Source organism: Sesamum indicum, linkage group LG2, assembly GCF_026168435.1.
Source record: "Sesamum indicum cultivar Baizhima isolate 11 linkage group LG2, ASM2616843v1, whole genome shotgun sequence".
NCBI classification, from domain to species: domain Eukaryota; kingdom Viridiplantae; phylum Streptophyta; class Magnoliopsida; order Lamiales; family Pedaliaceae; genus Sesamum; species Sesamum indicum.
This window is the reverse complement of record NC_142658.1, coordinates 2,381,837-2,402,301: the sequence shown is the minus strand read 5'-3', so window position 1 is coordinate 2,402,301 and position 20,465 is coordinate 2,381,837. Positions and strand designations below refer to the sequence as shown.

General features: G+C 38.8%; 1 protein-coding gene across 2 annotated transcripts; it reads right to left on the bottom strand.

Annotated features, from left to right (window-relative positions):
- Nucleotides 1-1,051: 1,051 nt before the first annotated feature.
- Nucleotides 1,052-18,706, bottom strand: LOC105177201 (E3 ubiquitin-protein ligase UPL2). 2 transcript variants are annotated; one of them, XM_011100260.3, is made up of 17 exons: nt 18,481-18,706; nt 18,216-18,339; nt 14,916-15,011; nt 14,630-14,836; nt 7,831-14,389; nt 6,659-7,704; nt 6,248-6,535; nt 5,964-6,165; nt 5,300-5,574; nt 4,942-5,213; nt 3,284-4,388; nt 3,062-3,208; nt 2,862-2,942; nt 2,558-2,783; nt 2,291-2,430; nt 1,532-1,638; nt 1,052-1,377 (listed from the first exon to the last, which is right to left on the bottom strand). In XM_011100260.3, exons 2-17 carry the CDS (start codon nt 18,309-18,311, stop codon nt 1,275-1,277), a joined length of 10,950 nt encoding a protein of 3,649 aa, XP_011098562.1. In that variant the 5' UTR covers nt 18,312-18,339; nt 18,481-18,706; the 3' UTR covers nt 1,052-1,274. The 2 variants fall into 2 exon arrangements, with proteins under 2 accessions (XP_011098562.1, XP_020547512.1); XM_020691853.2 differs by having other exon boundaries at nt 18,216-18,332.
- Between the last annotated feature and the right edge of the window lie 1,759 nt (nt 18,707-20,465).

The following is a 20,465-nucleotide window of genomic DNA, read 5'->3' as shown; positions in this document are numbered from 1 at the left end:
AATGAAAATTTCTATGATTAATTAATAAATATATTTTTCGGCGATCATGCACGGTTATTTATTGAGCATGAATTACTAAACAACTATATTACATAGTCAAAATATAATTAAATCAAACATTTAACTTTTTCATTCATATTGCAATAAAAATATATTTATTTTTTGTAAAAGAATTATTGTTATCAAATGACAAGTGCCAATATTAAACCAATATAGTGTCTTTTTAACACATATGAACAAAATGATCTTTAACCAATTAAATTTATTTAAAAAATGATTTTTTTTACAAACACCACCCAATTTAGCTTTTATCTGCTCTTCATTTGTTTTACAAACACTATCCATTTTTAATTCTGCTACGACTTTAAACTTTCTTTACTAAAATCACTCTTTAAAAGTAGAAATTTTCGCAAACACTCCCATAATCTCGCTTGATTTTTTTCTTGAGAATGAAAAAAAAAAAAATTGAACGTTTCACCACTTCAATTTACTTAAAACTCAAAAATACTGAGCATTGTAGACAGCGATATAGAGGAAAATGAGAGTCATTGTCAATTGAGTAGAGTAATAGAATTATAATAAATTCATATAGTAAAATCTTAAGCACAATTCTTATTAGAATTATGTATATTGTTTATCTGTTATCACTCACTTTGCTTTTAAAAAATCGCATCTATGTTAAAGGATTACAATACATATACAAAGGTTTTTCTCTTAATCCACCCGAAACCAACACAAGTAATCAAGTTTACTAGACTAACTTTAAGTTATTTTAAAATAAAATTATAAAATTAGATTGAGAAAATCACCATATCATTTTTGCAAATCCAAAAGTATATCTACATATGAATTTTTCATAAAATTTCATTTAAATTAAAAAAAAAAATTATTTCAACTGGGATCTAGTAACTTGCTCCAATATTCAGTTACATACTAAAAGAGAATAGAAAACCAATCAGAATCAGAGGCAGGAGATTAAGTAAACCCCAGAAACTGGGAAACCCAACAGCCTGACCCCCAGACTAGATGTGTTGACTTTGCAATAGGCTAATTTAAGTAAAAAGTAACCAATGATATTGCGTTGACAAAACCTTAGAATAAGACTATTGAGTGTATACTTTCGAGAGCTTCCCAGAAAAAGAAGAATAGAATTTGACAAAGCAATATTGCACTGTACAGTATATCGACATTTTACCTAAGCAGCCTCTAAATGGTTTTCTTCCTCAAGTGAATGACACTATCTATACAATAGTTTCACATCACCGTAATAGCACTCAACCGAATCCAAAACCTTCGTTGGCTTCATGAATAGCGAGCAGCAGTCTCTCCTCCAGACGCTGTTTCGAAGGATATTCTGGGAGATCCAACTGATTGAAACTGCACGATTTTGAACCTCAATCAGCTTTATTAAATATTTAATGCTTGAGAAAGCACAAAGGTGATAAAATGGGAGCTATGGTCGTTCACAGTACAATCAACAAATGCAGCTTAATGTCGAGATAATGAAATAACTTTCTGAAGAAATATTCACCATGTGTGTGCTGAAGGCAAGTGATCTGGACTGCCGTATGCCTTGTGAATCTGGAATTTCTGTGATCCTGAAATTCCTTGCAGAGCACTAAACCCTTCCAAAGGCACCTAAGGCAAGAAAAAATACTTCTAATCAGCACACATGTATCAACTACAAGGAGAAATCGACGAAACATTAGAGGGTTATTGAGCACCTCAACACATTAATATCATGCCTTTCAGAAAAATGAAAATTGCTAAAGCACTTCTATATATTTCTCCCACTCCGTCATGATTGCATTAAGTTTATAACAACATTAAAGCGGTGTCAATGAGAGTAAGTTTATAACAGCACAAGTTCATAGGACATGGTAGAAGCTACTCTTATAACAAGGCTCCAAAAACCACACAACAGAAGGAAATGTAAATGTCTCTGCCTTCACCAAAGATCAGATTCTATTGTACAAAAATTATTCATCAGAAACAGAATTTGCAGATATGTAAGAGAGTGATATTACTTGGGGACTAAAGGTAAATCCACCTTCAAAGGAGAACAGATAACATTGTAGTAGAATATTGATACTCTAGAAAGAATTTAAGAGAGTAATGTCGATTTGAAGCTGACACTACTAATGTATGTTACCAAATTGAAGTAGCAGAAATCTAAAGAACTCACAACTCATAATGTATGCTGAGAGATTTATATATAATTTAGCTTTCACCATTAACTTAAAGCTGTTTTAGATGCATAGAAAGAGGCCAAATAACAATAGTAAATCACCTTCGAGGTTCCAGTCACAAATTGCAGAAGGCGAGCCTTATCTTCTTTACTGAATCCTTGAACAACCTCCCAGAACCACTGAATGGCAGGGGAAGCAGCACTATACCCAGAGTACTCTGTGTTCGCCCTCATATCATCCACTGAAGACACAAATTTTTGGGTTGGATTAGAGCTGGTAAAGCATCTAAGAAATAAAAGGGGGTATTGGGAAATTGAAGGGAACAAGAAATCTGGGAATCGCTGAAATTAAGAAAGTTGAAAACTCACAATCAATATCTGGCAACCCACTAATCAGGAGTTCGAGTTCCTTGTCATTGAAAATAGATATCAAATCACGAGGAATCAACTCATTGAAACCATCCATAAATGCATTTATCTGAGGACGGATGGCAGTTGTTAATCGATGCTCAGCAACTAAATCAACATACTGGTGCTTGTTTTCTTCAGTTACTCTGATATTTCTTCCACCAGGGATCAGTTCATAGTCAGTGACCTGCATAGCAAAAGCCAAAATCATAATTTAACAACATGAAAACTTTCATAAGTTATAACTAACCAGAAAAATACGTACTTGAGCACGTTCATACAGAATTAGCTTTTCTTCATCAGCATCAATGCTGAATGTTAAGTCTAAGATATCGCTTATATCATTCTGCAAGGGACAATCAAATTAAGATTAATAACCAATGTTAACATTCAGGAGATCAAGTCAAAACATCAACTTATGCATATTAGCAGAATTAAAAGGTCAGACAGTTGAAAACAACTAACCTCAAGCATCCATTTTAAATTCTTAAAATAATCAGGATCAATAGCTTCAATGTCATGATATGTTACTTTAACCCCAAGAATATGCTTGTAAAAGGACCGAGTGAAGTGAACATCAAGAAGCTGTCCATCAAATAGTGCTTTCCCAACCTGCAAAATATGCAAAAACATTACATATGCCTGTTATGAGCTCTCTTCTACAGTCCCAAAAATAGAAATACTCACAACTCGTCCAACAAATTTGAAGTATGAAAGATGTTCTGTTTGATAAACAGAGTTGGGGTTCGGCTGAAATGTTGATTCATTCCCCACCGTTGTGAACAATAGCGCCCCCTTGTCAAAGATTACTCTGGAAAGCAACTGATACCATTCCCTGGTAAGACCACCAGCATCAATCCCTTCCTCCCCTTGGAAATGAACAGTCAATCTACCCTTCAAGTCTTGTGCCGACCTCATCCGCAGCTGATTGTATGAATCTTCAAGAATATAAGCCCTTCTTACAGATATTCGTAGAGGACTGTGATGATGATCATGCTGATGCTTAATCTTGGCTCTGAAGTGAGATCGCTTGTTATCAAAATCAATAAACCGAGGAACCTTCAGCATGAGCGAAAAGGACTTTTCAAGTAATCCTGGATTTTGCCTGACAAATGCATTGAGAAGTTTTCTATGCTTCTCAGAGAACTTTACAAAAGCAGCATTTTTCTCATCCACTTTCACAGCATGTCCCGGCATCTTCTGCTGACTAGCAGATGCAGCAGCCTCATCAATATCAGAAACAGCAGTAATACCCAAATCATGCCCTGCACCTGACTGACCAGGATGCAACTTCTCACACGTCACAAAGAAAGATTCTATGTATGGCAAGACATTCTGTGTACCTGGAGGAAGTTGAGGCACAGAATTGGATGGTTTAACAGATGAAGATGAAAGATCAGGTACCATGTCTGAATAGCTCTCTATTTTGCTTATGCAGTTGCTCAACTCCTGCCACAAGGGCTCAAGAGCTGCATTGATATCCCAAACAAGTGAAAGTGCAGCAGTGTGCTCCGTATCAGGGAGAATCTGTTGTTTTTTGTCCTTATCAAGAAGTAAGACAACTAAAGAGCTCAATGCTTGCAACACCCTGAGAACTGGAGCCCCATGAGTGCTAGTACTAAGTAGTGCTTTCTCAATATCCCCAAATATTCGCAACTCTTCTGTTGCAGACTTGGTGAGGCTTTGAACTGAACCAGCAAGCTCAGCAATAAAAAGATGACAATGAATAGGAGCAATAGCCACCAATTTCCTTAATACCTCTGCCACGAGAGCATATGCATTATCTGACAGACTGAAGAAAGGTGAAAGAGGTTACAACAAATTGCACATGCTAACAGTTCAACATTTTCCAATATCTCCAAAAACGGTATTCAAAGGTATTGCATGCATGCCACAACGAAATACCAAGGGACAAGTTTCAATAGTCATGGTTCAAGTGTGATAATCATTCCAGTTAGCAGAACTAGTAACTTTTAACAAGATCTTTGTTATACTGATTGAATCACATACAAGCTCCTACCCAGACAATTATAAAAAATTTTAACAGTAAACAATAAAGGACCAACTTCTATCAGGCCAAAAGACCCCTTGATTTCATATCTTCTATAACTCTACATGGTAAAACCTATTATGACCTTATCCTTAAGGTCGACTACAGTCCAATAAATTTTGAAGAGTGAAACATCGAGTTATTACTTGATCAAAGTGCAACCAGCAGTATCAACAAAATCCAGAAGCCACAAATAACAATCAAATTGACAAAGCCCCCGGACACGGGTGACCGGCAGCTAAGAGAAGATTCATCAAATTTCAAGGTAAAAGAGTAGTGATAAAATTCAGCATACCCTTCGCGTGCAAGAAGAGAGCATAGTAGTTGAAGTTCTGGTTTCGGCAGATTGTTCAGAACAGTTCTAGCATTTTGTTCTCCAACGGACGATGATGCTTTGATGGTCAAAACACCCTCCCCTGAAGCCGCAGAGGAAACTACTTTCATCTCAGAGCCTGATGTGGAAACGAGAGGACCAGTTGGTTGTTCAGATCCAGATGCCCCTGGGTCACGAGATGAATTTGATTTCCTCTCAGCATTGTCAATAATGACGTCCAATAAATTCAGCAACTGTTCATAATGAAAGCAAGCCTACATAAGTCAAATGTTATAATTTAAATCTTAGTTTCAATTGTTAAAGTTGTTTGCCAAACAACCTGCTCCAGATGAGCTATGCTTCTTAAATAAAGTGATTGGTTCAAGAGGCCTAGAAGCATCGTAAAAGACGCCTGCCCTTCCGGGTGGTTCTTTTCTACCATATCTTCGTCAAGAAGCATAACAGATTTGCCACGTTTATCATCAGAGTTCGGTGACTCCTTAAGGATCAATTGTGGCAATCTCAACTCAAGTAATAGCTTTGCAACCAAAGGATGATTACGGGCCAGGTAGGTGAGAGTCTCCAAAGCTCGTCGAGACACTAAAGGCGGAACACCTGTTAAAGATACGATAAATGAAACTGCCATAAACTTCCATAAGAATAGATGATAAAGAAAAAGGATAAATGGGAAAAAGATGACTAGATCTTCATATGTATATGCCGATTTGCGCATCTCCACATTCCCCCTCCTCTACTATATTTGCTGATAAAACTCAAAGAAGTTCCCATCAGTTCAGAATAGTGTTAAGACTGAATAACAATAGTAAACACCAATTAAAGCATTCCTAAGCTATATAGAAATAGTAATATGTAAACAGAAAAGGTTCCAAATGCTAAAAGGCAGTTGATGCAGCAGAGGAGGATCTCATCTTGGGCTGGATGGCAAGGGAAAAAGAATTAACTAAATCGAATTGCAAAAAAATGATAAAATCAAATATACTTACCATCAAAACATTGAGGGCGCGAGTACATTACATGGCTCTGGCAAGCATATAGCCGATAAGGGGGTTCCGTCGCATTCAGATCAGTGTCAGAATTCTTTTTATCCAACATCAACAAGTCCATCAAAATTTTTAACATATCAATTCTGGTTTCAGCATGAGCACAGAGGTTCAAGAGGAGTCTTTGTTCACTTTTATAAAGTGGCTGCAAAAGGATCAGATCAGTTAGATCTACATATCATGCTAGGGAACCTAGTGGTACAGCTTCAATCACACCTTATGAGTACCTGAACTACACGAAGCAACCGAATCAATGCTTTCAAACCTTCTGTGTCAACTAAAGGGGAACCATCCGCCTCAACTGGTTTAATACCCATAGATCGACGTGAGAGGACACCACCAACTCTATCCAAGCCATCACCTCGCCTAGAAGACTCACCCCTACGGTTTCGAGGATATATGCCAAACAGAGTTTGATTATATCTACGTGCAAACCTTTCGCGCAACATGTTTGCCTCAGCAACAAGCGCAGGTGTCAAGTTCGCAAGAATAGCATCAGAAGAAGTTAGAAGAACCTGGAATGGCACGAAAGTGGTGGAGCCAGCATGTCAAGAATTGGCGGCCAATAAAAATCAGTTAAACCTAAACCAAAGAAAATATTATAATTACAGAAGTCAAAGCCAGAAATATTGAGGTACCTCTTCCCGTATGTCTGAAGGAAAAGTGGCAATTATTGAGACAGTATCCATTTCAACAGGTTGACCTTCCAACTCTTGGGACTGATGCAGCCTTTGAGCCCTTTGTTGTGCCAGAACTTCTTCACGGATGTCAGGCGGAAGTGCTGCAAGAAATTCTGGATCTATATCCCCATTATTTTGTGGCTCAGGATTTTGTGACTGTGGAGCTTCACTCGGTTGAGCAGAAAGAACCTCAGCACGCAACTCCTCAGGAAGTGCATCAAGAAAAGCAGGATCGATAGATTCAGTGTCACGATTACGTTGCTCTTCCTCAGGGGGGCCACTTTGATCTGCTTCTCGAATTGGATCTTCTGAAACTTCAGTGACACTGTGGAGTGATGCATCTCTCCCAGCTATTGATGCATTATTACCAAATAAAGGATTAACTCTCCTTATCCGAGTATCAGCACCACTTTGTCTGTCTCCACCATCATCATGGCCATCAGCACTTCCAATTTCAACATCTAGACTCCGTAAGCTCTCTCCTAAAGTTGCTCCACTTCCACTACTCTCTTGGCTCACTGCTTCAACATCACGCAATACATCAGCATGGTCATATTGAATTTCAACAGACTGAGGTGGTCTACCTGATGTTTCTGTTCCCTGACCAGAATCATTTGTAGGAGGTGCACTATCACTACTCCTGGAGCTGTTCAGTATTGCTGAAGAGGGAGGAGGTGCGTCACTCCCTCCAACGCTACCATGATTTTCAGTTGTAGTACCAGGAAACTCAGGAGATGGAGAGACTTCATTTTTACTTTGGGACTCAATCACTGTAGTATTGTCAGGGGATTTCTCAGAGGAGGGCCGCCTCAAGCTGGAGACAAGTAATTCCTCAAGACCTTGGGGAATAACAGATGAGTTTGATCCACCACTTAGCTGGCCATCATTCGCCAACAAGTTAAACCGATGTCCTTGGCGTCCATTCCGGAGCGACCGGAAAAATGAATCCAAACGTGATGAGGAACCCTCAGAGTTCCTATCAAGGTAAGCATCTCGATCATTCTCTGTAAAGTAAGGTAACAAGAAAATTAGACACCAGATAGCTGTACAAATTTGTTATGAGTTGGAATGATGCACACAAAGCTACAAAGAAAAAGAAGAAAATAAAGGATCATCAAACATGCAAGCACCTGAGAGTCTAGGAGGACCTGCATTTAATGAAGGTGGTGGTTCCACCAAAAGGGGATGCTGGGAAGGGGCACTGCTATCACCACTTCTCCCTAGAAGATTATAGATGGATGTAGTTCGCCCTTGGCGTCTGGAGCCAAATATTTCAACTGGCATAACATGAAAAGTCTCATTGGATATGCTATCTCTGCCCAAAACCTCTATGTGATCGAATACATTTACTCCATTCATTCCTTCACCAAGTCGCACTATAACACCATCCTCATCATCCTCTTCGTCTTCATCCTCTTCCATCACCTCCTCATCAAACTCATCTTCATCAATTTCATGGTCATCTTGATCTGTATCTGGGTGTGGGAGGTGATGGGCTTCATCTTCTTCAATATCATTGTGTTCATCATCAGCATCTTCATCTTCATCTTCATCAACCTCATCCCCTTCATCACCGGACATCTCATCGTCATCTTCGTCTTCATCTTCATCAAGATTCCCTTGTACACTAGGCCGAATTTCAAATCTTATCCCTACCGTGTCAAGGCCACTTTCAAGATTCCTTGTGTCCTCGGCATTTTCCTGCATGAAATCATCTTCAGCAGCAGCAAAGCCCCCATCAATATCCTGGTCATGCTCCATATCATCAGTGACAGTTTCAGAACCACCATAGTTCTGAATAGTGCGAGATGACTCAATGGGTTCAGTTGGCAATAAATTTTCGCTGCCATGAGTTGTTGCTTCTGTTGTGTGCGAGTTACCACCATTTCCTTCCCCAGGCTGACCAGGATCAGTAGATTTTAGCAATAGTTCCCCTCTTCCATTAATAGACTCAAATGCATGGACATGTTCCTTGGTCACTGACTCCAGAACTTTCAGAATGCCAGTGACAACCTTCGGGGAATCAGTGTGATCCAGGTCCAAAACACGAAGCGTGCGGGTGAGCGACTGAACTAGGCCAACTTCTATGAAAGTAACAGAAGCTTCGGCAGATATGTATGAACCTGTCGGTGACCGAGCAGCCAGCACATCATTAAGCAACTCAGTAACAGCCTGAATATCAACTCTAGGCACCTTAAATCCGTCAAAACAATCAACAAAATCATTGAATACATTACTGATCTCCGTGAAGATTCTTTTCCTCGCCTCAGTTGACCGCACACAGGACGCCACCAGAAACTGGTTGGCTTTACTAGCTAGTTTATGGCGCCAGTCCACTTCCGTTTTTCTTTCCTTCCTATGATTTTTAGCATGTGGAAGAAATTTGTAAAGAACATGGTGAAAGATCCCACCAGTGCAGCAAGCAGTGGCACCTCGCTGAGTACTTCCCCTGTAGCTGCAAACTTCGGCATCTTTTCGTACAAGAATATGAACTGATGAACTGTACATTAAAAGAATCTCTGTCATCAGCTTCAAAAGAAATATCACCTTTGCCATCGACACAGAGGATTCTTGATTGTTGACTTCATTTGCAGCAGATAGAGCAACAACAGCCTTTCCTTTACCTTTACTCGCAGAAACATCAATTTCCATATCTGTTGATGATGAGCCAACCTTGCTGACAGATTCATCTTCCAAAGGAGGAGGTATGAAAGATATTATTGAATCCAACAGAAGATCAATTACACTTAGAAAACTCTGGGGAGGTTTTCTGTGTATTTTGGAGTTTTTAGAATTTGCATCAAGAAGCTTCCCATGTCCACTACCAGGAGGCACTGAAATTGTATTGCCAATGCCTACCTTCCCATCATTAGTTTGTTGTTTCTCCTTCTCCTCCGTCTTCTCTCTCTCTTTTTCCTTCTCTTTGCATTTGTCCTTATCGCGATCTTTTATTAGTACAATATAAGGCCTCTCACCCACCATCTCAACTTGACACACAGATTTAGCAGCTTGCATAAAAATGATTGGATCACGTTGAACAAGTGAACTTAAATTGGATAGAAAATTACGTGCAGTAACCCTTCCACTAGACTGCCGGTTAGCAGCAGTTGAAAAACTATGCCGTATCTCAGACTCCATTGCTTGCTGAAGGGTTTGGGAATCTTCAACGATGTGGCGTATTATAACAGCTGCAACATTGTCAAAGCCAACAAACAAGCTACTTGCTGGCAAGGACAGAAGCAAATGCAGACCACCAGCATCCAGAAAACTAACAGCAACGGCATGAGTTCTAGTGAGAGTAGAACAGAGCTGCAAAACAGCATGCATTGTTTCAGAGGGCAATAGCTTTTTGATGCAAGCACAAGCTATTTCAATAAGTCTCTTTTGCTCCTGCAAATCTAAATTCTTCGAGTGTGTCTCAAAAGAGGTGTGCACTTTGCTCTGCTTATCTTCATCAATAACAAGAGAAGTTTGATTGCCTGTATCATTCTTCTTAAGAAGTTCTAACATATCAGCATTTAGTTTTGTATCCAATTGAGCAAGTCTATCAATAGCAACAAAAGCTGAAGTCACCCATTTCGGAACTTGGGATGTTTCTTGGTCATCAGAACAACTCCACAGTTGGAGAAGATCTGATGCAACTTTAACCAAACCACTTTTTGAAGCTATTTCTCGTGCTGCTGCGTCTTCGTTAAGAACTAAAGCAAGAACATGAAAAAAGGCAGACAGTACTTTCTGGTTCCCACTGTCAAATACACTACCACAAAGCTTCACTTGCTCGATGATAAATGAAACAACTCTTGGCCTTTCCTGGCCCTCATTTTGTGAGCAAATCATCACAAGCAGATCCCTAACAGGGAAAGCTAAAGTCTCTTTCATTTGCAGAAGTCTCCTGCATGTTGACAACAGCTCATCAACTGGAGGGAGTTGCACCAATTCCTCTTCAATAGTTTGAGTGGTTTCATTTGTGACATCTTCCTTGGTGTCTGATGCAGAGTTTCCAAGAGACATTGCAAGTGCTCGAGCAAGTTCATCATCCTCTTGGGTTTCCTCAGAATGTGAGAACAACCACTCCATTGCAAGTTCCACGCTATTTGAACCAACCTGCCTCAATGCCTCTTCTGCTCTTGCCCTGGAAAACCCCATCTCTACTATTGTGGAAATAGCTGATTCATTTGGAGGAGGACCAGCCACACGACCCACATTACTCCCGGCATTTCTCACTTCCACCCCAGAGAAAATGTGCCTGAAAATGTTGACAACTGTTGTAATGAACTCATAACTGCATTCAGGGAACCGTGGGTGGGTCCAAACAGGAAGTACAGCCTTCAGAACCATGGACTGAAGAATTTTTACAAACGTTTCTGCATCCCGAGGAAATGGAATATCCCCATTTACTAGAGGCTGGGTAAGCAAATGTTTGTTGAATGGTGATAGAATAAAAGATGAAGTCACCAAGTGATCCATAAGTTTACCATAGCTAGCTGAGGGTCCATAAATCCACAAGCGATCTGTGTCTTCAACTTCATTTTGCCTCCCTTCATCTGTCTCCATAGGAGAGGCAGGCGCTCTACTGATGGCAAAAGGCAATTGACTGGTTGCCTCAAATGTGGTCAAGATAGTTTGAATAACTCCTCGTCCATATAAGCAATTCAGTATAACAGGATTGCATGAGTCAGGTTTGTCCAAAAGAACACCATCAATGAACTCAATAACCTTGCCAAAGTAGCGACATTTAGTTGAAACAGAAGCCTCGGATCCAGATGAATTTACATGTCCCCCAAAATTCATGTGATCCATAGCTACAGAAGCAAAGGTAGAAGCCACCGATTTTGAAGGAGGAGACACATTTAGCATATCATCCCTCCTCCGAGATGGAAGGAGCATCACCTTTCCCAACTCTTGAAACAAATGGGCAATATGAATTGACAATGATCTTACCATATCACAACAAGATTGATGGTATGACCTCTGATTGTCATCATCCTTTGTAGCAGTGGAATCTGTCAAATCAGAAGAACCAGACTGGTGTTGTTCCTGACTAGCTTCAAGACGCAAGTTTGAAGGGGTATCAACAATCTGTCGTTGATTAAGACTCGAAGAACGAGTGAGATCACGATACAAATTTATAAGGTCAAAAAACTGGGACTCAAAGCTCCATCCAGAAGTTTGCCTTCTGAGTAAAGGATCAAGAAACTGCCTGAAAGAGTTCAACCTGGCATCTTCAGTATCATTAATCCCCAATTCAGACTGCCGTGAAGCACTACCATTAGATCCATCCTCTGCTTCAGCCTTAGTGTCTTCAAGCAAGGCAATCTGCCATAGAACCTCACGATGAATACGGCCAATATCTTCCAAAACATCTTTATTCCCATTACCGAATTCAGTAAGCATTGCAGTTACCCACCGACTGTCTTTCGAGGCAGCAAGAAATAAGAGGAATTCAACAAGGGAGAGAGAAGAAAATATATGAGGGTCTGGACTGGCCCTAGGGTCCAGCAGAAAGGATCCAGACATGCCACTGATCCCAGTCAAAGTTTCTCTCAAATGAGTGCGCAGTGAAGAACAGATAGCCCGAGCCAGGGGAGTAGAATGATGCTGTGTAAAACACTTGAATACCATAGTGCTATGCAAAGCTATGGACATCCCCTCAGATGATTGAGTAATACTTGGGCGTAAAAGAAGCTTCAGTAAAGCTTCAATACCTGATTTTTCTACAAATAACCGACATGTTTCAGAATTCTCCATTGTCCTGTGAATAAGTACCATCACATGAAAGATGCAAAGCTGCATGCATTGCTCATCACTGATACCTTGAACCAACCAATCCTCTGCACCAACTTGAGGACAGCCACCTAAGTTGTCCTTGTCTTCAGATTCCAAAGAATCCATTTCCATTGCATCACCTCCATCAAGTTTTCCCAATGAACCAGTGCACTTAGTGCTCCCATGCAACGCAGTCTTATTAATTATTTCAATTATTAGATCAACCCCAGCACCTCTCAATGAGGAGACATGCCGCAACAGCTCTTCCACAGCATTTGCCAAAGGAACAATACCTTCATTCATAGCCATCACATACTTCCTGTCTGTAAAAATGTCAACAATGAAGCGCAAAGCAGAAGAATCCTTCACAGCCTCGAGGCCCTTGGAGTTGAGACAAATAGCCCCAAGACCATTGGGAATACATGTAATCGCTTTCGGAGAAGGAAGTACGCCAGCCACCACTGATGATAGAAATGCAGTAGGAAGACCCAAGTCATACAAAATATTAAAACACGTTGGATCTTTGTGAATCATCTCACTCATAAGAGTCACAGCTGAGGAGTAAATCTCACCTCCAAATTTTTCCTTGTTACTGAAAATCATTAACAAAGTTGGAGTCAAAGAAACATCATACGAATTCTGTAATCTCGTAGAATTTGTAGCATAGGTGGCGGAACCAAGTGCCTTTAATAAAACCCTGACCAGCCTCTTCTGTATGTATAACTGATCACCATTGTTTTTAGAACATTCGCCAATGACCATAGAGTTATCGTTAGACCCAGCAAAGTCAATCACTCTATGCACTTCAATCTGCAATCTATGAACCAAAAGCTCCACTCCACCCAAATCTCTGAAAAGAGTGACTGCTGTATTGCTGTAGTCCATGAGTTTTTGTAGAGTTTTCACAGCTAAACAGACAAGGTGCAGGCGAGTTGGATCCGAATCTTCTAGAAGGGGTAAAAAGGTAGGTACCATCCCAGATCCCCTAACAACACTTCCAGTACTTGAAGAAGATATGACATGCAACAAGTAAAACTGCAAAAGTGCTTCAACAAAGGCAACAGATGACATATCAGCTGAACTGTTGAGTGACATAATTGCCCTTTGCAATACATTAAGGAGAATCATCCGATTACCACCTGCAAAACTGATGCTCGATCCACTCAATATACGCGCCCTTTCATGAGATGCTGAATATGCGGCTAACTGGGCCCCCAAAGCAGTCATTGCTAGTGTTCTTATGGTTCCAGAAATGATTTCTTCAGACCTCACAATTCTAATTAATTCATTTGTGTATTCTGGCTCATTAGCAAGAAAAGAAACAAGTTCATCATGTGAATCACTGGACTGTACAAGCACAACGAAAGCAAGAAGACAAATCTTGCTGTAAAGCCTGCATATTCTGGAGGAACGGAATGCACGTGCATATCTGATTCTGGTTAATAATGGAAACCTGAGTTCCAAAGGCACATTATACTGCTGCACACAAAACTTCATAAGTGATAGGTCATCCTCTTCACGCAATTGAATATCAGGGAGGTGAATCACCCTCATCCCAGAAGAAATTGTACTATCGCTGGCTTCTGGAACACTTGTAGAAGTGCCACGCAACTCAAAATAAAGCGTTGATCCTATGCGATACTGCAACTTGTCAGAATCATTTTGTATCTCAGATGGAAACAAGCATAATCCATCCTCGTGTGTCCTCTCATGTAGAGTAACACATGAATACAAACCCAGGCCTTCTTCTTTGCTGCCCCACCCTTGTGCAAGGGATAAAAGACAACTGTTCACTGACCCACATCCAACTAGCTTGCCACTGGCGTGGAGTTTCGATGGGGTTATTTTCACAAGCGCGGAAAGAGCCTCTAAAGCTGCTATAAGAATTTCAGGATCTGTTGAAGCAAGCAAGAGCTTGAAATGCTGAAGAGAAAGAGAAGCATTAGTTTAACAAACTTTGCAGGCTTGCCCAAAGATACACATGATTCCAAAATGCAAATATAAACATAATACGAGAAGCATAAAATAATTAACTTTAATTTTCTCTCTTTTTTCTTTTCTTCCTTTTTCTTTTCCTTCTATTTTTTTTTCTTTGGTTGGTGGGGGTAACTATAGTACCCACAAGAAAAAGGAAAGTGCTGTCAATTTCAATCGCCAGCTTACCTCTAAACCACTAAAAGAACTCTTGTTGTGACAATTTTCTAGGATGATTTGCATAACTCTGAGAATTTGTAAAACTGCCTGCTTTGGGAATGGGCTCGCATCTCCTAAAATGTCATCTGATAAAAGGAGGTCCTTTCTACAAGATAAGTATGTCTTGAAGTATGTGTCAAAATGTAGAAATAGAGGTCTCCAATGGTGAAAGTTCCCCTGGAACAGAGGTAAAGAAATCAGCACGAAACAAAGAGATGAAAACAGAAAAGGAAATTAACAAGCAAATCTGAACCACCTTGCCATACTCCCAGCGAAAACCAGAGAGAGGTATTGCTATATCCTGTAATGGGCATTGGATCACCTTGTCGACAAAAGCCTTTACCCTTGGAGGCTGCAAAAAGTATGTAGTCAGGGGGCATTGCTTTAGCAAGAAATGACTAAAGTTGTATAGGAAGAGAAGTCACAGATCCTATAAAGTACCAGACGTCAAGGACTCAAGGTCTGCAGTAAACATTATAAAACTATAATCTTCCAACAGTTTTCAAATGTTAAAAAGTAGAACAAAAGAAATATTACATAAGAAAGTTCAATATCATGGCCTAAACCTGAACTATTCTGCTAACACATTAATTTTCTTCAAAGATGAGTTCAGTAATAGTCAACTGGTAGTCACTATAATGATCAAGAAGTTCAATATAGTAATCCAAACCTGATAAATAATATTCTGCTAAGCACCAATAGTTTTCTGCTCTAATATGAGGTAAATAATAGCTGAATAGTACAGTCAGTATCAATATGAGGAGAAAAGGATTGATTGATGTATAAAACAAGAATGATTCAGCCATAACAACGTAGCATACAAAAAAACAATTTCAAGAAATGACCATTAGAAGGCATGCCAAATAAGGAGGACCAAAGAAAGATATTCACTCAAGTTCACATATACAATAATACCTATCAATATCCAATAGTACCTTATGAGTTTGACTTCCAAGTTTTTGGTACATAAATTACATCTCATATGTTAAAATCATCCTTACTGTGTCAGACTCCTCGCACCAGGTTTCCTTTAGGCCTTTGAAATTTTTCTTTCATTGTAATGAAACAGTTCAAATTATAATTATCTCCAAGTTGTTCCAAACATTTTACTACAAAAAAGAGGAGTCATAACTGCAGTTCTTTTAAGCCTCAGTACATGGTTTCGAAACTTCCATCTAGTTCTGCTTCTTTACATGTGCAACAAACACAAAATAGAATTCAGCGTTATCGCATTATACATATATCTCATCACATCCTTCTAGATTTCTTTGAGGTGACAATGTTTGTTACACTTCCTTGTCACCTTGCGTGCTCGTGTTGTAGTTCTTAAGCACAAGAATAGGTATGGGCAACAGATGATTAGAAATCATAAGACACTGCCCATACACAGCCATCTTCCTTGCCAGGGAGCTCTATCACTACCTATTACCAATTCAATGACACTATCTTCGTTAAAGATGATCCTGGAAGTTTGAGAATCAGCTATTATCCACTTTTTTTAACAGATTTATAAGCCTTCCTATACAGTAGCTCTTTGCCAAATTTTTAGTAACCATAGCTTGTTCACAGTCAAGAACAAGATAGCATCATAGCAAATATTGTCTAAATCTTCAATAGAAGTACTAGATCCTCCCGAATGGACTAGAGAAGGAATAATCTCTCCAAAGGACCATCACTGTATTAGTTTTTCTACATGTTTCAGAGGCAACTCTAACCTCTAGATCCTGCCCCAGGCACACATCAAGAATGGCACCTCAGACTTGATAGCAAAGCTTACCAGTAGGAAAAGACAAGTGAGAAAAGAAAGGCATCCATATCACATCAGAAAAACATTCCATAGGATATTTTCCTTTTCTATTACATTCAATGGCATGCCATACAATGTTCTCCCTGCTCCCCACAGACGTGGAACTTTGGCTTTCTACTGCTAGGCTGATCAGCTTTATAGCTGAAATTTTTCATCATTTTTGGACTTGTTGTAAGGCATAAAACATTATTTCTGAATCAGAGAATTACAGCAGGACCAAGTGCTACCTATACAAAGCAGTGAGAAAGACCTATTTCAAGTGTTCAATAAATCCAGAATTGTCTCCTTAAGAAACAAAGTCAAAAACTCAGGTTTCTTTCATATTTTCGGGTTATAGATTCCGGTGCCGGAGATTTACTATGTTGTTTCATAGTCATGAATGCTGTTTTAGAAAATGTCAATTTCATTAAACAAACGAATGTACATCAAGCTAAGAAAAAACTTGTCCTCACCTGCCAGTTACAAAAAACCAGCCCCTATACACCAGCAAATTGCTATATATAAAGAAAGTAGAAGAAAATCCAGCCATCAACATTAATCAGTCATTTTTTATATCTGAAATTTTTCTTGCATTGGATAACAACACCACCTTCAATTAGAAAGTTTTATCTTCAATGATGCTCAATTTCTGTAACCTACCATACAACAGATATGATCTTTCAAGCATAAGGGTGTCCTATTGGAAAATAGCTTATATTGAGCTGCTTATTAACAGTTACTCCTCAAGGTTTCAGAAATATCATGCAGAACTATGGAGAGAAAATGACGCCCGCAACTCCAGTTAATTCGGGATGAGGTTTTTGATCCCCATGATTTAAAATGTTTAGCACTGGTAAACTGAACTATAGTCTAAATACGTGCAAACAACGTAGACATCAGTCAATTTCTCCCAAAACAGGATACATCTGCACCTTCTATGACACAGAAATGCATAAGACAACAGCCTGAAAGGCTGAAACAGAATACTTACACTTTGTTTACCTAGACAATGTTAATTCTTACTTAACCCAATTGACTTCAGTCAAGGTAAATGTCTAGAAAAGTAAGCATCAGTGCAAGATACTCCTACATTTTGGGGATATGTTAATAAAATTATTCCAAGACTTATTGTTGCTTCTGTAATCTTTATCTATAGGGACCGTATAGATATGAAGTGGTCACAGCAATACAAATTAAGTCTTCAGGTCACAAAAATAATAAAAAAGTGGTTTAATAAACAGAAACACAAAACTGGACTGTTGCCATGCTGAAGAATCATAACTTTCCTCAACCAAATTACGACAGAGTTGAAGGACCCTGAAAACAAAGATACCTAATATTATTCTTATCATCGAAAGAGAAGGAATTGCTTTTACAACAAATTCAGCATTTCTCCATTTCATCCCTACCCCAGCCTCTCACCAATGAAAACATAAGAGACCAAAAAGCATGAAAGGTTAAGCCATACTCAGTTACATTTTTCTATAACTTTAACATTCACCAGATTTACCCCTCCCTCCACCATCATCGCCCTCTAAATTTTAATAAGTGGCAAAAAGGCCTTTCTTTAAAATCAACAACCACAAAAAGAAGAACCTGCTAAACTTATTCTCCAAAAGATTCGAGCACCAATATAGAATAAGCAATTGCGGTTCAATCACCCACCGGTTATTACTACAATAAAAGTCCATAAGCATTAATCACAAACATGAACATTAATTACAAGCACGAGTGAATAAAAAGCTAGAAAAACAGTGAAGGAAAGCATACAGGTTCGGCATCAAGTTTAACAGAGGGACCAATTGCTCCTTCACTAGAGAGGAGTTGCCGAAGCCTCGACGGCAAGCTCGATCTTATACTCGCCATTTTTTGTTACCGTCCGCCAGACTATTTACTGCACAAACAAGAAAGGGGGGAAAAAGCATCAAACCTAATTATTGGACAAACAAATAACAAATAAATCAAATAGAAATTAAGAAAAGCCCATCCATTAATTTAATTGCATAGACAAACCGAAATTCAAAGGGATGCTTACCATCCGAAGCGGCGGTGGATGCTTGCACATCCAAAGGGTTTCTACTGTACAAAACAGTTTATAAAACTATGTAGAGAGAGAGAGAACTAGATAGACGTATATCGGAAACCCAAGAACAATAGAGATGGTTGGGTTTTAATTTATTTGGTGTGCGAAGTTGCTCTGGTTAAAAGTGGTGTAACCCTTGGAAAGCAAAGGGTTCTCCTTTCTTACACACACAACACATAGTTCAGGGCTTACAATACAGCGTGGTCCTATTTGCGGAGGCGGTTTTGCTATTTGGTCCCTCATATTCTTGTTTATTATATTCTTCTCCCTTCACTTCTTTTCATTGCCTTTTTCAAGCGGATTGTCTCCAAAGAATTTCATACAATCCAACCTGTTGGAAAAAATTTTAATTTCCAAGTAATTGAAATAACCTTTTGAAATATAACAATTGAACTTAGAAATCAAAAGCAATTAACGTCACGTTGGAACAAATAACATAAAATAGTTAGAAATGCTATATACGGCAAGAAAAATTAAATCGAAAACTTACAACGATAATTGGATCGTAACAATTCTCAGTCCAATTGTAATAGTTAATTTTAACCTAATCGCGGAATTACTACTTTCCTTGAAAAAAATATACGTCCCCTATCAGTAATGCTCCGAGTACAACGTAATTTCTCCCAAGATAAGACAGTTGCAGTTCTTTCAGTTTTAGCGCTATATCGAAGAACACCTCGAACAAAAACTCAAAAGCTTGTTATTGAAACTAAGTTCAACTTTCTGAAATATTGGGAGAGAGGCCAAGAGAGAAATTGTTTCAGGAGAGAAATTGAAAAAGAAACTAGAAGTTGTGTCTTGCAAATGAGAAATGGATAGCCTATATATAGGCATGACCAAATCCACTACTAATTGCAGCAATAAAATCAGCCATAAAATTCCTTCAAAATCCAAATGAAAGAGCAAAAAATTTTTGAAACAGTAGCTGGGTAATAAACCACAATTTTAGTTTGAAATTTGACATTAAACATCACAATTAATCTGAAATGTTTGATTTCATTTCAAGTTTTACACCTGAAAATATGAAATTTAAACTCCAAAATAATTTTGAAAACATAATTTAATATTCAAAATTAGAACCCTTGCTGCAATATTTCAAATTTACCTTAAATGATTTTAACTGCAAAAGTTCTCCTCTTTTCTCAACCTAATCTATGGATCCATGTAATTTTATTATTAAAATTACAACAATCCCCCACAAATCCACATATTTGAACTCAAACTTCTGTGACTTGCTTTCAACAATGGTACCTTCCGATTTGAACCATTACCTAAGTTATCTAACGTCAGCTATCACCAGGTCAAATGGAGTTGTGCCTTGAATTTGAGGCTGTGAGTGACAGCCTCTGTTACTAAGTCACCGACTTTGTATTGACCATTAGGGTTGATAGTTAGGCCATGTGTCCTGATCCTGTTCATGAATGCTTTTAGAAATAACTCAATTCCTTAGTTGTAGCCAAACAACTACATTCACTTAGTTGGGTGTCTCTAAGGATGCACTGCTAGCATCTCATCTTAAAAGACTTGACCCTATTCAGAGTTAAACTCTTACTATACTTACAGTTGCAGCACCTTCCAAATTTCAGGGGACAGACTTTAGATACAAAGAATCAATGTACTTTGGTGCTCTGACATACCGTTATGACTTGTTGATACCACATTAAACCTTCTTTGTGGGATCTCCACTTAGAAGGTTGGGTTGCTATCGTAGATACATCGCTAATGGGTTTACAGTCCCATTCCCAATCTGGACTTATGTACTTGTGACGGAACCAATCCTTTCGTCAAAAGATCAACCATATTTGTCCTTTGTTCCCACAAAGTCAATGCCAATTACTCTGTCTGAGACTAATGCCCTTATAGACTTCAGTCTAACTTGGATGTGTTGTTTGATCTTTTGATTGTATTTATGACTCCATACTTTTACTATTATGGTT